The following is a 19748-nucleotide window of genomic DNA, read 5'->3' as shown; positions in this document are numbered from 1 at the left end:
GCCACCTATAAAACCTGGGATTAAAAATTCTACCCAATAGATGTCAAATTATATTTCATAGGTGCTGGAGCTGCCCTGATGAACAAAACACAATCATTGTCAATCACAGAGACAGCTGGAAAACTTGCCATCACTATGTTGCAGTTTAAACAGGTCTATCATACGCATGATGTTTCCAGACTCTGCACAGATGGGCCACTATCTACGGCATTGTGCAAGCAGCAGACTGGAAGCAGAGTATTCTCCACTGTCAGATTGCCATTATGCCTCAGATATTCCCATAAAACGGCTAAAGCATCTCCACTGAAAATATTCAAAAGCACAACCGGGAGCAGGGACAACTGCAATGATGGCAGTATCAGTCACTGCCTAAATCTACAGGAATGAGTCTCTCTATAACCAGAAATAGAGGCAATCCACTGGCCCGCCTAAGTTCTTCTGTGGTAAATATCTAAACACTGTGCATAGAATCAGGTCAACTAAGAACTTAACCAATGCAATTCTGCATGCATATCAGTGTCACACTTCATGCCGTCTTCATTCACTTACAGCAAAAGGAGCGCGTGTGTCTGGCGCCTGAGTGTAGCATGATCCCCAGTGGGTGTTGTCCCTCTCTGTTCGAATAGGGGGGCTGGTTACTGGCTGGCCCATGATAGTCCCTGGTAGAGAAGGGACTGTCTGAACTGCTGTCTGACTTGTGGGTGCCACGAGGGCAAAGGCGTCATCCAAAAGCGAATGCATGGTCTGGCGTGCCTCCGCAATTGAGGGCTGCGGAGGTAGGTACTGGGCAGGAAGAGGGGCATGCAGAGATGAGCCGGGGAACTTCCCAAGGTCAGTACAGGAGGAGGGCGTTGGAGGCTCGATGACAAGGTCCGCATCAGACTGCAGTAAACAAACAAAGAAAGCAAAAGAAGGGAAATCAGAATTTGGAGAAAAGAAGTTACCTACGGCATACCCATTATCCGTTACTGAACCCATGCATCGACTAAATCGTCAAGACGCCCCCAGCCCCTCAAAGGCCTTACTGAACTCAGTGCTTTACACGCATATATGTTGTCATACTATTCCAAAGAAAAACCATACTGTAATAGAGCTTTGGAGTCATTCATCAATGTTATACTCATTGCTTGCAAATTGTTAGTCCCGAGAATTATGTGGGAGAAAATAATTCTATACATGTATTGGAATTTTCATGTCAGAGTTGCTTCGGTTTAAGTTTGGGGAACTTCAGAGCCGAAAGGCAATTATAACTTCGTATCAGGCACTTTTCAAATCCTTACACAAAGAAACATTCAATTAAAAGGATGGGAAGAAGAAAAAGCAGAAGGCTGCCCCAATAGGGAAGGGGAGTTGGGGGGGCAAAGGTATAACAGCAGCAAGGGCATTACAGAGGGGGAATTAGCAAAGAAGAGAGGCAGGTGGAGCATGCATGCCAGAAAAATATGAAAGTATGAAATAGAGGGATCACAAAAGGAAACACAACAGGTATTGAAAAGGGAACATATTTGTGTAGATGGCTGTGTTATAATATCTGATCGCCAAAGCATGTGAACAGATAATCCCGAACAGTATTTTGCATAGAGAATGTTGCCATCCTTTTATGAATACGTTTACAAGCATTACTGCCATCTCCCAGACCAAGCACCACTGAAACAACAGCTTTTTAGAACTAGAAAACAGACGTGCACCATTGCAAAAAGGAACCTTTTCCATCTGCTAAGGGAAAGGTAGGACAGGCACTCAAGGACATATCATTTCGTAAAGAGCACTCTATCTAGGTCTGATAAGGATACAATATTTTTAATATCAGAAAAGAGGTGACAACTCTTAATTGTACAAGCAAATTAAAGAACTTTGCTAAATTGTAATGTATGCAGGCACATATGCACAGTTCTAGATGATCAATCCCCTAAAGACAAACCACAACCACGCAGGAAGGTGTCGACCAGAAAAATCCCACAACTGCAAAAAACTAGATGAAGAAGAGGCCAGATGGCCCGAGGACATATACACATAACAGAGAAAAGACATACTACATTGCTTGCTACCTCTCCACATACAACCTCTTGGGAAGCAAAGAAAAACCAGCAACAACAAACTGACAGGCAATACGCGTTACTAATACAGATCCCACCAGGACCCCAAATGCAACACAACAACTGATAAACCACACCAACCCGGACTACAGCGTGCACAATACCCCAACCACAATCTGGGACAAACTGGAAACCATTACCCTCTACATGCCCTATATCACCAGAGAATGGAACAAACAGAATTCACCAACCTGAACAAACCAAACCCAACCGTACCAACCCTGCCATCGACCTAATCACGCTACTCAACGAAGAGACCGACCACCAAAGAACTCCACCTCTCTACAGGCACAACTAGAGAGAACCACCAACAACGGATATCCAACCGACAAAACACTGAACCGTACCAACAATACAAACAACAACCTGAAAGGAAAATCAAACAAACTACACTGCAGCCTCCTTCACATTAGATCCATGGTAAAACACTCAATAGAAATCCATGACCGTCTAAGTGAAGGAGGCACAGACGTGCACTTTCTTACAGAAACCTGGTTATCGGACAACTACAAAGCCATCGCGAAAAAAGCCATACTGGACAACTTTAAATGAATACACGCCACCAAAGAAAACCGAAAAGGAGACGGAATCGCAATCATACACAAAGAACACATCCGAGCATCTCAACTCATCACAACTGACGTAGAAGACTATGAATCCCTCCTCATCAAGAACAAACTCAACGACCAAACCAACATAGTATTCCTCCTGATCTACAGACCACCCTCTTACAACCCCATCTTTGCAATAAAATTTGCGGCTACCTTATTATCAACCTACCACGACAACCTAGTCATACTGGAAGACTTCAACATCTGGTTCGAAAAATAAAATAAAATCCACAGCAAACTCATTCTGTGCGCTCATGGAAATTTTGCATTTCAAGCAAATAGTAAATGGATCCACCCACAATACCGGACACACCCTGGATGCAATTTTATGCAGAGAAGGACAATGTGCATCTGCGCCACCTACACCGATGGTATGGAGTGACCACTACTTGATCGCATTCTACATCACATCCCAAACCCCCCTACCGGCGGGAAAGAATATCCTTCATGCCAGTAAGAAAAGAAACTGGAAGAACCTAGCCCTAGAGGCCATAACAAACCTTCTAGATTTGACCTCCCCAAGCAGAACAGAACCCACTGAAACAACCTTAGACACAGCAGAAAACACACTTAACAGTTGGATCACACCAAGGCCCTAGACTAGCTGCCAACAGAATGGTACACAGAAGAACTGAAAGAACTCAAAAAACCAATTGCAAAATGGAGAGAACAATTTAACCCTCAAGACAAAATAAAACAACAAAGACAGCTCAAACTATACAAATCAACAGTCCTTAAAGCAAACAAATATTACACAAGAATAGAATCAGCAAAAAATCCACAGAAAGAACACTTCAAAATCATCAGAGATAAAAAATTCCCATCCTGCAAAAATTCCATCATCCCGATGCAAGCACTTTGTGACAACCTCACCAACCACCTGCGATCAAAAATAGATACAATCCAGGAGTCCATCAACAGGCAAATACAACCACAACTGCCGGACCACAGACACCTGGCGAAAAGCAGACTACAGCAAAACTCACCTGCCTAGAACCAATCACAGAAGTAACCATTGCTACACTGATCAAGGACACCAAACTTGCAGGATCACCAAAATACCCCTGGCCCCCTGACATCTTCAAAGGAACCCTCAACCACAGAACCCCGGCAACACACTTCCAGAACCTAACACATCTATCAATCAAAAGAGGAATAGTACCGTCCGCCTTCGAATCAGCATACATCAAACCACTGATAAAAAAGGAATCTGAAAGCGCAGAAGACCCGAGCAACTACAGACCGATATGCAACCTGCCCTACCCAGCAAAGATCCTGGAGAACCATGTGTACAAGATATTACTTAAATACATCAAAACAAATGGAATACTCGACCGGTTACAGTTTGGCTTCAGACCGATGAGAGGAACAGAACCAGCATACCTAGTGATATGGGACAACCTGAAAATAAACACAGACAACAGCAAATCAGCCCTCGTACTACTGGACATATCAGTGGCTTTCGACACAATCAGCCACGCAACACTAATAAAAAGACTGATGGAACCTGGCATACAGGAATCCACAGTAAGGGGCTTAAATCATTCCTAACAAACCGAAAGAACCTACCTACCACCGTTCACCGCAAAAACCAAAAATATATCCTGTGGCATCCCACAGCGATCCTGCCTCTCGCCTCTGTTTTTCAACATCGTCATATGCCCACTGATGAAAATAATTTGAACTCATGGACTCACTGCCTACAACTACACAGACGACACAAAACTGATTGTGCAAAGAAACAGAACCCAGGAACAAAATAACTGCCTCACAGACATTTACAACTGGATTACAATGAACAACCTTAAACTGAACCCAGCAAAAATGGAAATAATGCTCTCACCCGCAGGATTTGACAGAAGGACGAACTCCTCCAGATAAGGTGTGTACCAAGCCTTTTTACACATGAAAATCTTGTAAATACGACAGCTTTATTATTTTCCTGTGTACAGTTACACACAGATTTAGAGCAGAGGGCAGTGCAAAGGTCAGGTTACTTGACAGAAACCAGAAGGCTTCTTTTGATTTTTATCTACATGGATGTAATTGCAAGCCACCTCTGAAACAGAATGGATTTCGATGAAGCCTTTAAACAAAAACTGCACACTGTGATAAAAGGAATTGTTTCTTTCCATTCAACTTCAGAAGCACTGTGCATATTTTCATACAATTTCAGGATTGTATAATTAATAAGATGGGAAACTAAGTAGCAATTGAGAATGTATCTTTTGTAACAAATTATGCTTTTTTATTCCAGTTAAAGAAACCAGTATTGCACAATTGTATTTTTCAGAGTTCCTGTGTAGTGTGCATAATCATGCGGATGCACATCATTTTTACACTAATAATTTAATTTACACTCTAATTATAAAAACAGTGGGTAAAATGATGACTATGCACAGTCTAGTTTACATCCATTCCACCTTGCAGTGACTGGGGTACATTACTGTAAATGGCCAGTGGTAGCAGAGTCTTTGCTCAAGGTTCAGTGATTGACATTACACCAATTGCAGGTGTTCTAGCCTTTCAAATCTTCAAGACTACAATTAAAACATCCAAAACCTGACTCTCCAGGAAGTGCAAGCGCTGTTCAAAAACAAACAAATGAAAGTTACATGGGTAATTGAAATAGAAACTCAGAAAAACCTGTCCCTGTGATAATCCAGCTAGGTATGTAACTTTATGTAGCGCTTCATGAATGGTTCGTCCAACATCTATGTACTGTGATTGTTATACCTCAGTCGATACTCAGTCAATCGACCTCTGAAGGATGTTAGCCAATAAGATAGCTCAGCCAGTTGAGCGCTCGTTGCTGTAATTTGTGCATGATCTGTAGGTTGCAGGTTCGAATCCCGGCAAGTCCAACTCAGCCTTTCATTCTTTCGAGGTCGACAAAGGAGTACCGAATTTGGTTTGGTAATAATTGTGATAAATATGTTCTATGTACAGCGCTTTGCCAAAAGCGCTATATAAATAACCATTTGACCATTAGATTAGATATAGAATTTAGCATGGAGTCCTTGCCTCTCTGCCCTGTTGGATCATAAAATTGGCATACCATTAGGTAGTAATAGCTCCATGAAATTATGACTTATTAAACATCAAAAGACAATTCTGCTATCGAACCTCCAAACACACAATACAATTCATGTTCGCTTTACTATGCAATTGGCTAGGATTTTGTGATTTGAACATTTAAATATATACAGGAGTGATCAAATGGGGCGATGGTAGTGAAATAACAAAAGGCGTATTCTGTCACAATGCACAAAGGTGCCGCATTGTAACAATTTCCATATAGTTTTTGCACACGTCAGCTGGATTTCACTTATATTTTACTCTCAAGCAAAGGAGAAAAGTATTTTTTACTCTTACAATCACATTTACTCTCAAAGTTTAAAAATAGGGAGCAAAATACTCCCACCTCATAATCTTATCTGGAGCACTGGAGGGACGCCACAACTGGACTGGCCGTCAGGCATGGGAACGCAACCGGAGACTACTGAAGTAGTCAATAACCTAGGAATACTCATGGACAACAGAATTTCCATGGAACCGTAAGTCAACGCAACCACCAAAAAATACTTTTTCCTCCTAAAACCACTTAGAGGATTCCTCCCCTACCGCTCCTTCCTCTGACAGAACCATCACAATCATATCCCTGATACTCAAAGAAATTGACTACGCAAACAGCCTCTACCTAGGAATGCTGGAAAGACTCACCAAGAAACTCCAAAGGGTGCAAAATACAGCAGCCAGGATCCTATGAAGACTAAACCGAACAGACCACATCACTCCAGCACTGAAAAGCTTACACTGGTTACCAGTAAAAAATGCATCAAATTCAAAGCACTCTGCATCGGCCACCAACGCCTTGCACATACAAGGAGCCAAATTCCTCTGATATCTTCAAAAATTCCGAAGAAACAATAAAAACGAATGAAGAAATTACCTAATTTTTTGGACAGAAATACTACAATTACTTTTTGCTTTTTTAACTTTTTTTTAATAATGCAGGGGGAGTCCACCCACATCCCCCATAATCCCTCTACCCTAACTGATACCGTACCCCTCCAGCCACCTATCATTTACTATACATATACAAAAATAACGGCCATTCTTGGTCATACAAATTTGGTAATTTCTCCTTTGTTTTTTTGTATTGGGTTACTTCTATGGATACCAAATTCCTCCAAGATGAGATTAGGCGGTTTCTCCCAAGAAGGGACCTAAGATTCAGCAACGACCTACAAATAGAGACAAAACCTTACGAAAAAAGGAAATTTGACAGAACATCTTTCTCGAGCCTAATTGCTAACCTCCGGAAAACCACGCCCAAAGAAATTAGAACCACAGAAGACCACATCACCTTCAGGAAACGACTCAAAAGCATCACAGACAAACAACTAGAAAGGAGGCAAGAGGGGCCACAAAACCACAACCAAGAACATGGGGAGAAACATCAAGCGGCAACCAAAATGTCACACCAGAGGCTTCAACAAACAGACCGACTTTCTAACCCACCTCCCCTTCCTGCTCCTCCAACATAACCAACGCCATTACACCAGACCTTGGGATAGCTACACCACACATAAACACACCAAGAATCAATTCTATGTCCACACCACCATCTCTGAAATGCTGAAAGCACACTTAGAGTGAACCACCCCACATAGTCCGTAAAACATTCAACAACGCAAGTACACACCAAGACACCAGATAGTCTGACAGCTACAGTCATGCGTGACACTGGACCCCTTATGGACACTAACCATTGCACACAACCCACTCAACATCACACTAACACCAAAACAAACACTAGCACACACCCGAGGCACGGAGTCTTACCCATACGGTTACAAGGCACGGGCCTCCCTCCCCAACTCCCACAAGAAAAACACTCAGACGCCAGTTCCTCCTTGTTCTGAACCTATCCTAACCAACATCCCCAACCCCTATCTTGCAGAGCCATGCAAGGGCCTGGAGATTGCCCCTGGGTGGTAGCGGTGCGCAGTATAAATCAACATAACATAACACAATGGGTAGCCAATGTCACAACACCTATCCATCATTTGCGTATTGTCTTTGTGTGCTACCTTTGAGATGCCTTTGGGCGTTGAGCGCCATATAAATGCTAAAATAAATAAATAAATGTGCGTCCAACGATAATCACACGTTATCTGGGACTGCCCCTCTCTCATTATAAGATACTATGAAATCATTTTGGTGATACATGGCGATGTAGCTCTAGAAAAAGTGTTTAACAGACAGCTATGTATTATACATTTTGATCTACAGCCTTGAATTAGATGTCAGACAGCCTTGAATATAAAATCAGGACAAGCTGACATTAGGAAAGTACTAGTGCAGCTGGCAGAATGCATGTGCTACTCTACCCCTAAAGAAACATGTTGGGAAATTAGAAAGTGTTGGCATGTACTCTAAATCACAGGGCACAATACAGATAGTTGTTGCATTTTTTAGCCTACAGCGAAGGTCATGTTTTTATTTTATTCACCCCAGTGTCCTTTTCTAGTTTTAACGAGTTTGCCAAATTTTTGGGTCCTCAGGTTCTTTAGAGTAGGATGCAGATGAAATTGAAGCTGAGGAGCCACTTTAGACAGAAACCAAATCCTATAGCTAGTTAGTTGTTCCTTGATTAAGCGCATACTTATCTGTATCTGCTTTGTGATGGCAACTGGACCCAAAGGAGAGAGAAGATGTGCAATTGCAGAATCCTTGTCCTTTAGTGCTGTAAGCATTTTATTACTAGTGTATTGATGAGGTCTTACAGACAGCTTGTGAAAATCTTAGATGCATATGAGAAATTGTAGTTGGTGCAACATTCTGTACTGAATGTGGGCTATGATTAGCATGTCAAGCTGAAGAAGCCTGTAGTTTGGGTCACCTCTAAGTTCTTTATACAGGTTCCCTGTGTTTTTAATGACCATTTATATACCAGAGTTTTTTTACAGCCGTTTTCTTTCTGCATTTCTCCAGAAAAATTTGGTGGTTGGGTGCCCCCCGCGCAGGTCGCCTCCGACCTCACACCCTAGCTCTGCTATCCGAACATCCCCTTTTCCAAATGAACCATCTGTTTATTTTTAAAATGCTTACTGATTTGAAGGCTTAATGTTCTGCACTGAGAAATAAGTGCAAATAAAATTCAGCAATAGAATCAATGGGTACCGTTTATTTGCAATCACCTAAACAGCCACAAACAGATTTGAAATACCTTTTGTATGGCAACAGATTTAAAAATCTGTACTTGTATCATAAAAAGTAATTATTGTTATAGAATGGTTGGTGTTTATGAATTCTTTTTTAAAGGAAGGCCACACATGATGCTAAAATACACTATTTTTAACATGCTCTTTTGTAATCAAATCCTTTGGGCTACATCACATGCCTTACACTGGCCTTGGGCATCTGTAAATCTTGGGGAGTCAAGAATTCTGTGGGTTCAATGAGAATGTTGGAGGGATAGAGGGCTAAAACAAAGTGAGAGAGCAAAGCAGTGTAACGAAAGAGGCACGCAGATTCATAAAGAAACATATTGGGATAGTGCATGACATGCTCTACCTAACCATATGCAAGAACCTCTTGTCCATGCAACTTTATAAGAACCCAAGAGTTTATCATGGACATTTTTAAAACACTTTACAGATTTTAAGGAAAAGTGTTTCCCATTTCTTATACCCTTGGACTAGATGTGGGTGGGCTTCATGTCGAAAGGCCCAAATATGGCAATTCATATAGTAGAGTAAATCAACCAAATCCAGGATGGACTAAAAATGCTGACAGGCATCCAGAATAAGGTTTAAGTTACTTACCTGTAACTATAGTTCTCCAGCATGGGGTCTGGCATGGATTCACACGCTCATGAATATTCCCCGTCATCAAACTGGGAATCCTCGGCAAAAGAAAAAACAGTTTCACTTTCACTTTAAAACTGTATTTCTGCTCTAAACCGATCACTGTCCTCTGGGTTATACTGCCCCATCCAATGAAAGTCCTGTCCCTTAGCTCCACCCCTGGTGGCCATCTTCAAATTTGGTAAGCACGTAAATTGGCAGTATGAACCAAGAAGAGCCATAGAGGGGAAAGTGGGAAGGTTTGCATGTGACTCCATAACAGATCCATGCTGGAGAACAATAGTTACAGATAAGTAACTTAAACCTTCTGCAGCATGTGGTCTGGCATGATTCACATGTAGATACCCATTGGGGATGGCACACAGACACTTCCTACACCCTCAGGTGACTTAAATAACTATGACACTGTGGAGATTGATATATCACTGGTACATTTAGAGCAATACTGAGTTTGGTGTCAAAAGGAAAATAGTTAGAAGAAACAATGGCTAACAAGTTTCTCAAGCAGGTAAGTACTTTTGAACCCCCAATGCAATGCAGATTAACCCTTTGCCAGCTACACAAGTAAAGAATGTGTGAATTTGGAGCGACAGATCAAAACACAAAGTCAGAGGTTTAGAAGAGTCTATCAGGGAGAAGGACAGCCAATGTCAATTGAGCAAAGTCTAGGGGAGCTGAAATTCTTCTTGAGGGTAGGTAAAAAGTGTTGCAAAGTTATAGAGAGTTTTTGTTGAAAAAGAAAGTTGGGCCAAATGCTGGGAGGCTTGTGATGGGCAAATCTGTAAGCAACTCTGCAAAAGGAAACAAAGGCTAGTCTCAACTGAGAGCTAGTAAGTTACACAAAAAGAGGTAGGTAACCCTTAGTTTACAGAACCTTGCGTCTGAATAAATTGGTTCCAGCTGGCTTCTGTTCCTGTTGTATGGCAGATCCTTGTGTTCCTGGGCCTCAGTCGTGGGGACAAGAGGGAGGACGTTTGGGGACTCATGCACTACGGTTGGAAGGACGGCAGCAGCAATGGGCAAACTTCAGATCAGCGGCACTTCGCGGTTTCAGCTACTCGGCAATAGTACCACTGCGGTTCTCAGACACTTGGTGAACTTTCCTTGCTTGTGGGGTCCAGCACTCCGTTGAGGACGCTCAGGCTTGGTTAGTCCTGCTCCTAGGGAGTACGTAGGATCTTCCTGGTGCTCGTGTCTGTTTTAAAAACGATACACTCAATTCTGGTGTTCTTCTCACTGGCAATCGGTTCCTGCAGGAGCAATGGAAGTACAACTAGCTTCGAGAGGATTTCCAGATGAGTTCGTCTTTGGGTCGATTGGTACCACCAACCCAAGGGGAGGAGTCGTCCTTTGCAGGGCTTCTCTAGTCGAGGCGTATTCGGAGCTTCAGCACTGCAGCAGGGTTTCACCGGGCAAACCAACGGTCCAGGAGTTGCAGCAAGCGTCTCTTCAAAGTTCTTGCTTGGATTGCTTCGTCCAGTGGTCGACTCTGTCTTCCAAGCAAAAGACATTGTCTTTTATGCAGGTTTCTCCCATTCATTCACAGCCTAGCTGTCAATCACACAGCAGGGTGGCTATCCTCCAAGGACAGCCAGCCGGCCAATTACCTGAGGATACATTCCTGTCACCAAGTAGACTAAGCACAGGGAGTTTCAGGATCCTCCCTTGCTTCCTGCCCTGCCAGACACGCTGGAGCCAGAGGCCGCTCCACCAGTGAATCCCGCCAAAGACAAAATGAATAAAGGGGCCAAACCTGGTTTGGCACACAGAGTAAATCTCAAGAAGGACCTTTCCAACAAGAAGTGGTGAAAAAAGAAGACCGGGGCCATTTTGACAAAATGGGCACCCATGGGTGCCTTACTGCAGCTGCAAACGCAGCCCGCGGTAAAAACACACAATGGTAGGAAAAAGTAAACCACTGCCACCAGCCATTAATTGTAGAAAGGGTAACATAAAAATGTTACATGAGAAACTAGACAAAGGGCATACTAAGTAACCCCTCCAGCACTCTATTGTAAGATAGTGTGTGCTGGGTCTAGAAAGTTACAAGAAGTAAGTAATGTTCATTTCACTTCACTGCTCTTGGAAACAGTAGTTATCCAAGAGAAGGTATTTAAACCTTTGGGAAATCTAAGAGACTTCCCTGTGCCACTGCACTGATGGTGCTGTGTGTCACAAAGTAAAAAGATGATGCCCATGTATGCCAGGCTCCAAAATCAAACGAAACACAGTTCAAATCACAGAAAAATACATTAGAGTGGGAAAAAGGTCTCACTTTCTTCAGGATAAAAATAAAAAAATCCTAAGTCCAGTAAAAGTGCTGGGGGTCTCTAAGGTAGAAGGGAATTAGCACATTTCTGAGCATTCTTCCCAAGAGCCGACGACAAGTGCTGCCCCTTTCCTTGTATGGCTTTTGCCCTCTCCTCCGAGGGGGATGCCAACCACATAACAATGTTGAGTCACACGCCCAGAATTAGAGCGTCCCAAGATGGCTTCAAGCAAGACTTCGGATAGTTTATGGTGAACCCCAGCTCAGTCAACAAACGTACGGTTTTGGCCATGTGTTCGCTTGCTAGAGGGGATGGGCTCTATCGCCCCTTTCTGTAACATGGACTGCACAGCCTGTAGAAGCTGTGGCCTGTGTAGTTCTTGCCGCTGAATCGGAGGGATACGAGGACACCTATGTTGGAACTCCAAGGTGTGCCCCTGTCCGAGAGCATCCAGCACCCATCTGTTCGTGGTGATCTTTTCCCATGTGCTGATGAACTTTGCCAGTCGGTGTCCCACTGGGATGCGTAAGCAGGGCCTGCTTAGGGGACAGTATTCTGCCTTGCGGACGTCGCTGCTGCTGACCTCTGCTGCCTTGAGAGCATCCATTGTAGTGGAAGAGCGTGAAGACTACCTGTAAGGGGTACTATAACCCTTTGAAAATCTTCCTGGCTTTCCACTGGCGGAGCGAAAGCACGAGTATCAACGCTGTTCCAAAGTTCTGAGGGAACGTGCCGTCTCCAAGTCAGTCTTTATTGCCTGCAAAGATTTGTTGACCGCTTTTCCAAAGGGATTCTCCCCATCGAAGGCCATATCCAGCCCCTTAGTCTGAACGTCCTGGTGGAAATGTGTAGCCTTCAACCAACCTTGACTGCATAGAGACACCCCTGTTCCCCATCTGGGGAAAACATTTGATGCAGTGTCTTCTGCCACCGTGATGGCGTGATCCGAGGCCACTTCCTCTTCCTGAAAAAGTTCCAGCACCTTGACCTTTTCGTCTTCGGGCGGGAAGCCCAGGATAGTGCCCAGCTTGTACCAGAGTTCCAGGTCATAATGAGACAAGATAGCTAGGGCGTTTGCTGCCTAGATGGTAGAGGCTGCTGTGTAAATTATTCTCTTGCCCATTGCTTCCAGCTTCTTCCCCTCCTGGTCCGGAAGTACCATGGCTGCCGATGACGGGTTCGCCGAGCGTTTTCGAGACCACCGAACCGGCAAGGGCTGAGACCTTAGGCACCTGGGAGCCGAATTGGGCACGCTGTACTTCTTTTCCAATCTGTCCCGATAGTCAAGGCCGTACTTGGATTTTTCATTAGAGCTAGTCCCTCCTCCCAGATGTCGTACAGGAAGGAAATGGCCATGATGGTCTTTCTCCTCGACTCGCGCCGTTTGTACAGGAACCCCTCCTTTTCTCCTCGAAAACTAACTGAAACAGTTACGAGGCCCTCGAGATGACGGAGTGAAAGGATCCAACTTCATCCGGAAGGGAGACCCTATGGGGCTCGTCCATGTGCGAAGTCTCCCCATCTGCAGGGATGAAATCGTCGTCCTCGTCGGTACCAGTAGCCATGGCAGCAGTGTTCATGCCTGTGTCCATGTGCAGATCGCTCTGGTAGGAGTCTTGTTGTGACGAGGTGGCGGCGGGGTCGGATGATGCAGAGGACCCACGTCCCCCTAGGACTTTCTCTACCACAGGGGAGAGCTTACCCTCAAAGGTTCTGGATGTGAAGGCCCGATGGCAGCATCCTTCGCTGGATTTCGGAGACCAGTGTGTGCAGGGTTGATAAAATGTCCAGAGAAATATCCCTAGGTCTAGGGGTGAACTGAGCCAGCAGAGTAGGATCCGGGCTAATGAGTCTCCTCTCCCGCACAGGGGACTAAGGTTCTATCTCAGGTCCTCCCCCTCTGTGGTCTGACCAGCACACGTTGTACAGATCATTGTCCTCGTCGGTACTCTAGTAGATCTGCTCCAGTCTATTCTCAGTAGCTTGCCGGTCTGCATACCTGGGACAGTTTCCCTCTCCCTTTCAGGAGGCTGTTGGGTCGGAGCAGCCACCTGGTCTTTCCCTGGCCCAAGTTCCTTTGGTGCTGCTTCTGCAGCCATATCTCGTATTGGGGGCAAGGACACCCGCGGGGTGGCCGTCACTTCTCTCCTGGACCCACTCTCTTTCAGAGCCATGGTGGGCATCCTTGACTTAGATGACAAAGTGCTTGTGGCTGCCTTTGTCGACGTGGCCGTCGTCAACTCCATTGACTTGGCCTTGGGTGAAGCCTTAGCTGGCTTCAACGAGTCCTCCCCAGACTTTTCCCTCGTCGGACCATCTGCAGACACACAGAGTTTGGATGGGGTTAGCAACTTTCTCTTTGAAGACACTCCTTTCCTTGGCAGGCTCACTGCGGAGGAAGAGTTGATGGCGAAGGCCTTTTGTCTGAATCGGGACCTGCATCAACGGCGAACCCAGCGAAGCTAGCGTCGCGGAGCTTGGCCTTCACTTGGAACACACACGTGGTGTGTCCACAAAGGCTCTCGACCTCCTCCTAGAGGGAGAACGGTCGTCGGACCGGCCAGTCCTGGATGGGACATGACCCTGCCCCGAGGCTGCATCAGAGGCCGTGCTCGACTCGAGCCACACCAACAGTCTGCTTTATCAGTCTTTTTAGGTTTTCTTCGAGAAACCAAGGCACACCTCGCATTCCTCCTCATCGTGGTCGGGATGCAGGCAGTACAAGCATTTATGGTGGCTGAATTTTCTAAACCAGAACCTTGTGAACTTACCTAATTCAATTGCTTCAAGGCTCGCCTTTTCTTCAAAATTGAGTTTGCACTAAGTTCTCTCACCAACTAAGAAAAAGGCGTCCCGCATCAAATCATCATCCTCTATAGAACTAGCGCCCCTGCACAAGAAGCAGGATGGATAGCTCCATGACGTAAAGGCCTAGGTGAGCTTCATTTATTTTTCAGTGATAAGGAGTCAATTGTTTGATTTAATGTTGTGCAAGGTGGACAGGGTTGGTTATTGGAGAAAAATTAAGTCACCATTCCAATTCCTTACAGAAATCTGTTGGTCTACAATCAATTGAGAAACCGAGAACACCTTACCAGTCCTAGGTGCTCCCGTGGAGTTCAGGTAAGCGTTACACTATCCTTCGTCGAAGATGATGAAGCAAAAATCTGTCAAATTCTAACTATTTTACAAAATAATTTATGAAAAAACACAAAATTAGCTCAGAGAGAAACTTGAGGACTCCCAATACCGAACCGTGTGGTAACAATCTGAAGATGGCCACTAGGGGTGGAGCTTAGGGAGAGGACTGTCATTGGATGGGGCAGTATGACCCAGAGGACAACCATTGGTTTAGATGAGAAATACAGTTTCGAAGTTAAAGTGAAACTGTATTTTCTTTTACCAAGGATTCCCATCCTGACGACGGGGAATATTCATGAGCATGTGAATCCATATCAGACCGCATGCTGGACAATGACAATAATTCCGTTACCACTAAAAGAAGTGTCAGTAACAGAATTACCACCACTTTTTTACTTCTTCGCCAAACTCGGAATGAGGTCCATAGTCTCTCAGCACTGATGATCTTATAGATTGGTCAGTCGCTCCATAAAAATGAGCACAAAGCAAGGGAAGTAAAGCAAAAGGCTTGATTTACCTCCAAAAAGTGAAGTCAAAAGTCAAAACAAAGCAAAAAGAAAGGGTGTTCTAGAGAAGTCTATGGGAGAAAAGCAGCAAAAAGAAAATCTCTCCTAATAATAACATTTTGGAAAAAGGAATCTTTAGGCAGGGATAGCGCACATCGAGGCCACATCCGTTGTGTCCACTGGCTCCACCCCACAGATATTTATTCTGAGGAAAAGTGGTTTTGCTGGGCAAAACGAGATGGTCCAGCTTAATGAGAAAGGCATGCATACAAATTAAGTAAAGGTAATGAGATGTTGCAGCATGTAGTGTATTCTGTGATGAGGTCTTCAGCCTCAGAAGCCGGGAGCCAACACACCTCCTGATGCTGACCACAGGAGAGAATTATGGGGTATCTGCACTGCTACTTGCTCCATGCACCTAAATCACCTGTCTCTTTTAGAAATAGTCTGTTGCCAGAAGCCCTGAATCCCATAACAAATCCTTATGTTGTGGTACCCCTTGGATGTGGGTGGTTAGGGAATCAGAGAGAGTCTTAACTGTGAACCATGTTTGGGACATGCTGGCAACCTCACATGATGAGCAGGAGTGACCGTGGAAGAGGAATGGCAAGGTGATGCACTGTGTAGTGTGTAGACTACAAGGCTGTCATCCAAGATGCCAACCGAGCATACCATGTGCTTTGTACGCAAAACTGTTTACCACCGCGGGCATTCAGTGCACACAGGTGAGCCCAATGAATGGGAACTGTTGTTCCAATCCTTTTACAAGCAAAATTATTACATACCTGTTGCAGAAATGTTAAAATGGACGAAAGGGAGTGGTTGGATCTCTATCCCAGAACAGCAGACAGTTTAGCTTGGATGCAGGTGTAAGAAGGCAGCAAACGAGTAACATTACGTTTCGGAGAAGGACAGAGAAGGCTCAGGAGGAAAGGAAGAGCTGAGGAGAGAAGAGGTGGAAGGAGTGAACATAGAAGAGGTGGAAAGAGTAAAGAGAGAAGAGTTGGAAAGAGTGAAGAGGAGAAATAAGCCAGGAGAAAGGAGGTGGAAGTTGTGAAGCGTAAAGATGTGAAGGAAAGAGGAGGCAGTGAGACTGTGGAGAAAGAAGGGGGAAGGAATGAGGAAGGAGGAGGTAGAAGGGGAGCAGCAATAAAAGGAGACAGGGTCCAGAGAAAGGAGGTGGGAGGAGTCTTTGGAGAGGTGACTGGAAGAAGAAGGCATGAGGAGGGAGAAGGTTGTGGAGTACCTTCAAGACAAAGGAAGATTGGTAATCAGTGACGAAGGAGAAAACGCGATTACTCAGGTGGGTGGAAGGAATGCCCACAAGGAAGGAAGGGACTACAGGAGGAACATGATTGCGAACAGAAAAAAGTAGAGGTATACACAGGTAGAGGTTGGAGGCTATATCAAGGAGATTGTTAAAGGTGTATGGTCAAGATGTAGAAGAAAGAACGGAAAGGAGTCTGAAGTGAAAGCTAAGAAATGTGAAGGAAGCAGAGGAGAAGGCAAAGGCAACCTCAAGACCCAACATGGAAAAAACAGAAAGGGCGTTAGTACGATCAAGTGGCAAATCACTGAGTAGGTACAGGAGGAGTGACAGAGGGTGCAAAGGTGGTATCCTTAGGCTTGAGACTATTGTGACCCATAGAGGAGGAGGTTGGGAACAGGTTGCATGAGACACAATCAGGACAGAAGGAAAGGAAGCTGGTGAGAACCCTGAGGAAGTTAATGGACTAAGAACGTGTTTTAGCTGTCTGGAAGGAGCTCTGGGTTTTGTCAATCAATACATTTCACCACCCTCCACTAGCCAGCTGGCCTAGTGTGCAGGTGCATATGGGCCCCAGAGAGCCATAGGAAGTGCTTTCCAATGCCACAAGGGCAAGAAACAGATTACTAGAACCCAGATAATCAAGGATGAGTAGTAGATAGCCATGGGCTACATCGTGTAGAGACAAGAAGTGTGGGAACTCCTAAAACCCCCAGGACTGTGAGTGATGTAACTTAACTTCTCGGGGAAAAAGCAAAGGGGACACACCCAAGGAATATTTATTGTTTTGTTAAATAGATTAAAACGGTCAAGTGCTTTCTTAACAAAAGTGACTGAATTGCCTGCACCTCAAGCAGGCCAGGAAAGCGTTGCAGTCTCTTCATGAGATTTACAATGTGGCTTCATGCTGTGACCCCACCAATGTAAACAGAGCATCAATTGGCACACCAGTTCCATACGTATTTCCCCAATACCACTGATGTTGCAACACAGCAAATGTTGAAGGGAATGAGAGGGTGAGTGCTATGAAGGAAGAAGAGCATGGACTAAACAAACGGAAAACACCATGATGATCACTTGTCCTTTCTCAGTCATCCTGTGCGTTCTCCTATATAAAGTTAGTGACAGCATATGCTGACCAGGTTCAAGCAAATAGGTTGCACAAAACATGTTGGTAAAAAGAGTAATGCTTTCTGGAACAAACATCCAGAGAGTACTGTTTACAAAATGCATCAAGTGTGGCCTCCATGCCTGCCACATAGATCTCTGATATAAGGGTTTGTGTTTGAAGCTCTACAAATGCTGCACTTGGTCTGGCATAGTGTGCCAAAACTTCTGAAGCAATGTAATTCCTCACAGTTCTTGCAGGAATTAATCCATCTAGAATCCATCTAGATTGTGTCACATATCTGCTTTCGTGACAGGAGCAAAACCACCATGAACAACAAACATTATCTGTGGATCTGAATGTTTTAATTCTCTCGAGTTTAATCATTTCAGGAAACATGGTGACTAGGCTGACAATTCGAAGTGTGATTTCTTCATTTAAAATGTGCAAACTGTACAAAGTACAACCTTGTCCCTGTGAATGACTCTTCAGACGTATGAGCCACACGTTTGATAATATTTCTCAATGATGTAATGGCCACCAAACAGGACATCAAGTCTATACCACAGTAATCCATAATCTTGAAAGATTTGTGGACTAGATAATATGGTACAAATTCAGATCCCATTGAAAAGCAGACTCTAAACATAGGATAAAGATGGAGAAGGCTGGTCAAATGGCACTTCATTGTCTCATATTTCAAAGAAAAAACAGCCTTTTGTGAAGGAATGCAGGAATGACCAAACAGCAATTCATACATGAGTCAGTGAGAATCCCTTTATTGGCCAGATAAGTATTTAAGGATAGACACTGTTCAATGTTTCAAGAACAGGTGTAATCTTTTTGTAACAAGTTTAGAGTGGAAAAAAGTTATTTACCTCTGTATTATTTGGAGGTGGATCCTTTTCTTCCCGTACATATGATGGCAAGATGTAACTCAAATTCTCAAATAAGCTTATGATAACGTTTCAGGTATCAAACTCTCAAGTTAAGTGATGCAGTGTTTTGTAGCGTTTCCTGGCATCCAGTTCTGAGAACTACGACTACCAGCTCTGCTGCCGGTGACTGTTGAGTCACAAGACTCTTTGAGCCGGCTACTCTACTTAAGGAGAACTCAGCACTGAGGCAGTGCCACTGTCACGCCATCAGGCGTATAGGCGATGGTGGCAATGGAAGAGCCATATATTGAAGAAGTTTCCACTTGCAGCCGAGTATTGGAGTGCCATGACCCTCCCGCATCTCTTGCGAAACCAGCAGTGAGTGAAACGATGACTAATGTACAGGAAAAAAGTGGATCCACACTGAGACACCCTCGGGTCTGCCCCTCGAAAATAACAAAGCTCTGCATAAGATCAATAAGGAAACTGGGAGCGTAGTATCTTGAAAAAATCACCAGTTTTTTCCGTAGGCAAAATCTCGATAGCAAGGATTTGTGCACGTTGGAAGCTGAGTTGTCTAGAAAACTGGCGTGTTTGGGTACAAAAATGGTTGAAAGTGTTATTGCAACCATCACTCCTAAAAGCCCTTTTATGATGGGTTTGGTGACCGTCAATTACGAGCAAGGTTTACATACCCCTATTGATAATATTGTGGCACAACAGAGAATTAGTTGCTGAGACACACAGAAGCATTTCTGAGACTGTTTTCCCCAATAATCCAAGTGTTGACAGACATGCAAGCGGAGAGGTTGGGGTTGGAGGGGAGGTGTTAGCCTGGAACTCCTTATACTTGAAGGGATTATGACTGAGCTCATTGAGGAATCAGGAAATGTGCCAACGTCGACCCCAAGTAATAGACTCGCCAAGTCTGCGGGAATCTGATGATATAACTGGGGGGGGGGGGAGTAATCATAGGATACAAGCAGTGACTGCCTC

At 44.3% G+C, this 19748-nt stretch overlaps 1 protein-coding gene across 2 annotated transcripts in view; it reads right to left on the bottom strand.

The window, feature by feature from the left end:
- The window catches only part of KIAA1549 (KIAA1549 ortholog), a 644398-nt gene that overhangs the window by 36493 nt on the left and 588157 nt on the right, over positions 1-19748 (bottom strand). For both annotated transcript variants that reach the window (XM_069628735.1, XM_069628736.1), the window contains one exon: positions 550-882. In XM_069628735.1, coding sequence (XP_069484836.1) covers positions 550-882 — 333 coding nt within the window. The remainder of the gene's footprint in view (positions 1-549; positions 883-19748) is intronic.

The sequence above is a fragment of the Ambystoma mexicanum genome, chromosome 12 (genome assembly GCF_040938575.1).
Source record: "Ambystoma mexicanum isolate Mex_15411 chromosome 12, UKY_AmexF1_1, whole genome shotgun sequence".
NCBI classification, from domain to species: domain Eukaryota; kingdom Metazoa; phylum Chordata; class Amphibia; order Caudata; family Ambystomatidae; genus Ambystoma; species Ambystoma mexicanum.
This window is presented reverse-complemented; position numbering and strand designations above follow the sequence as displayed.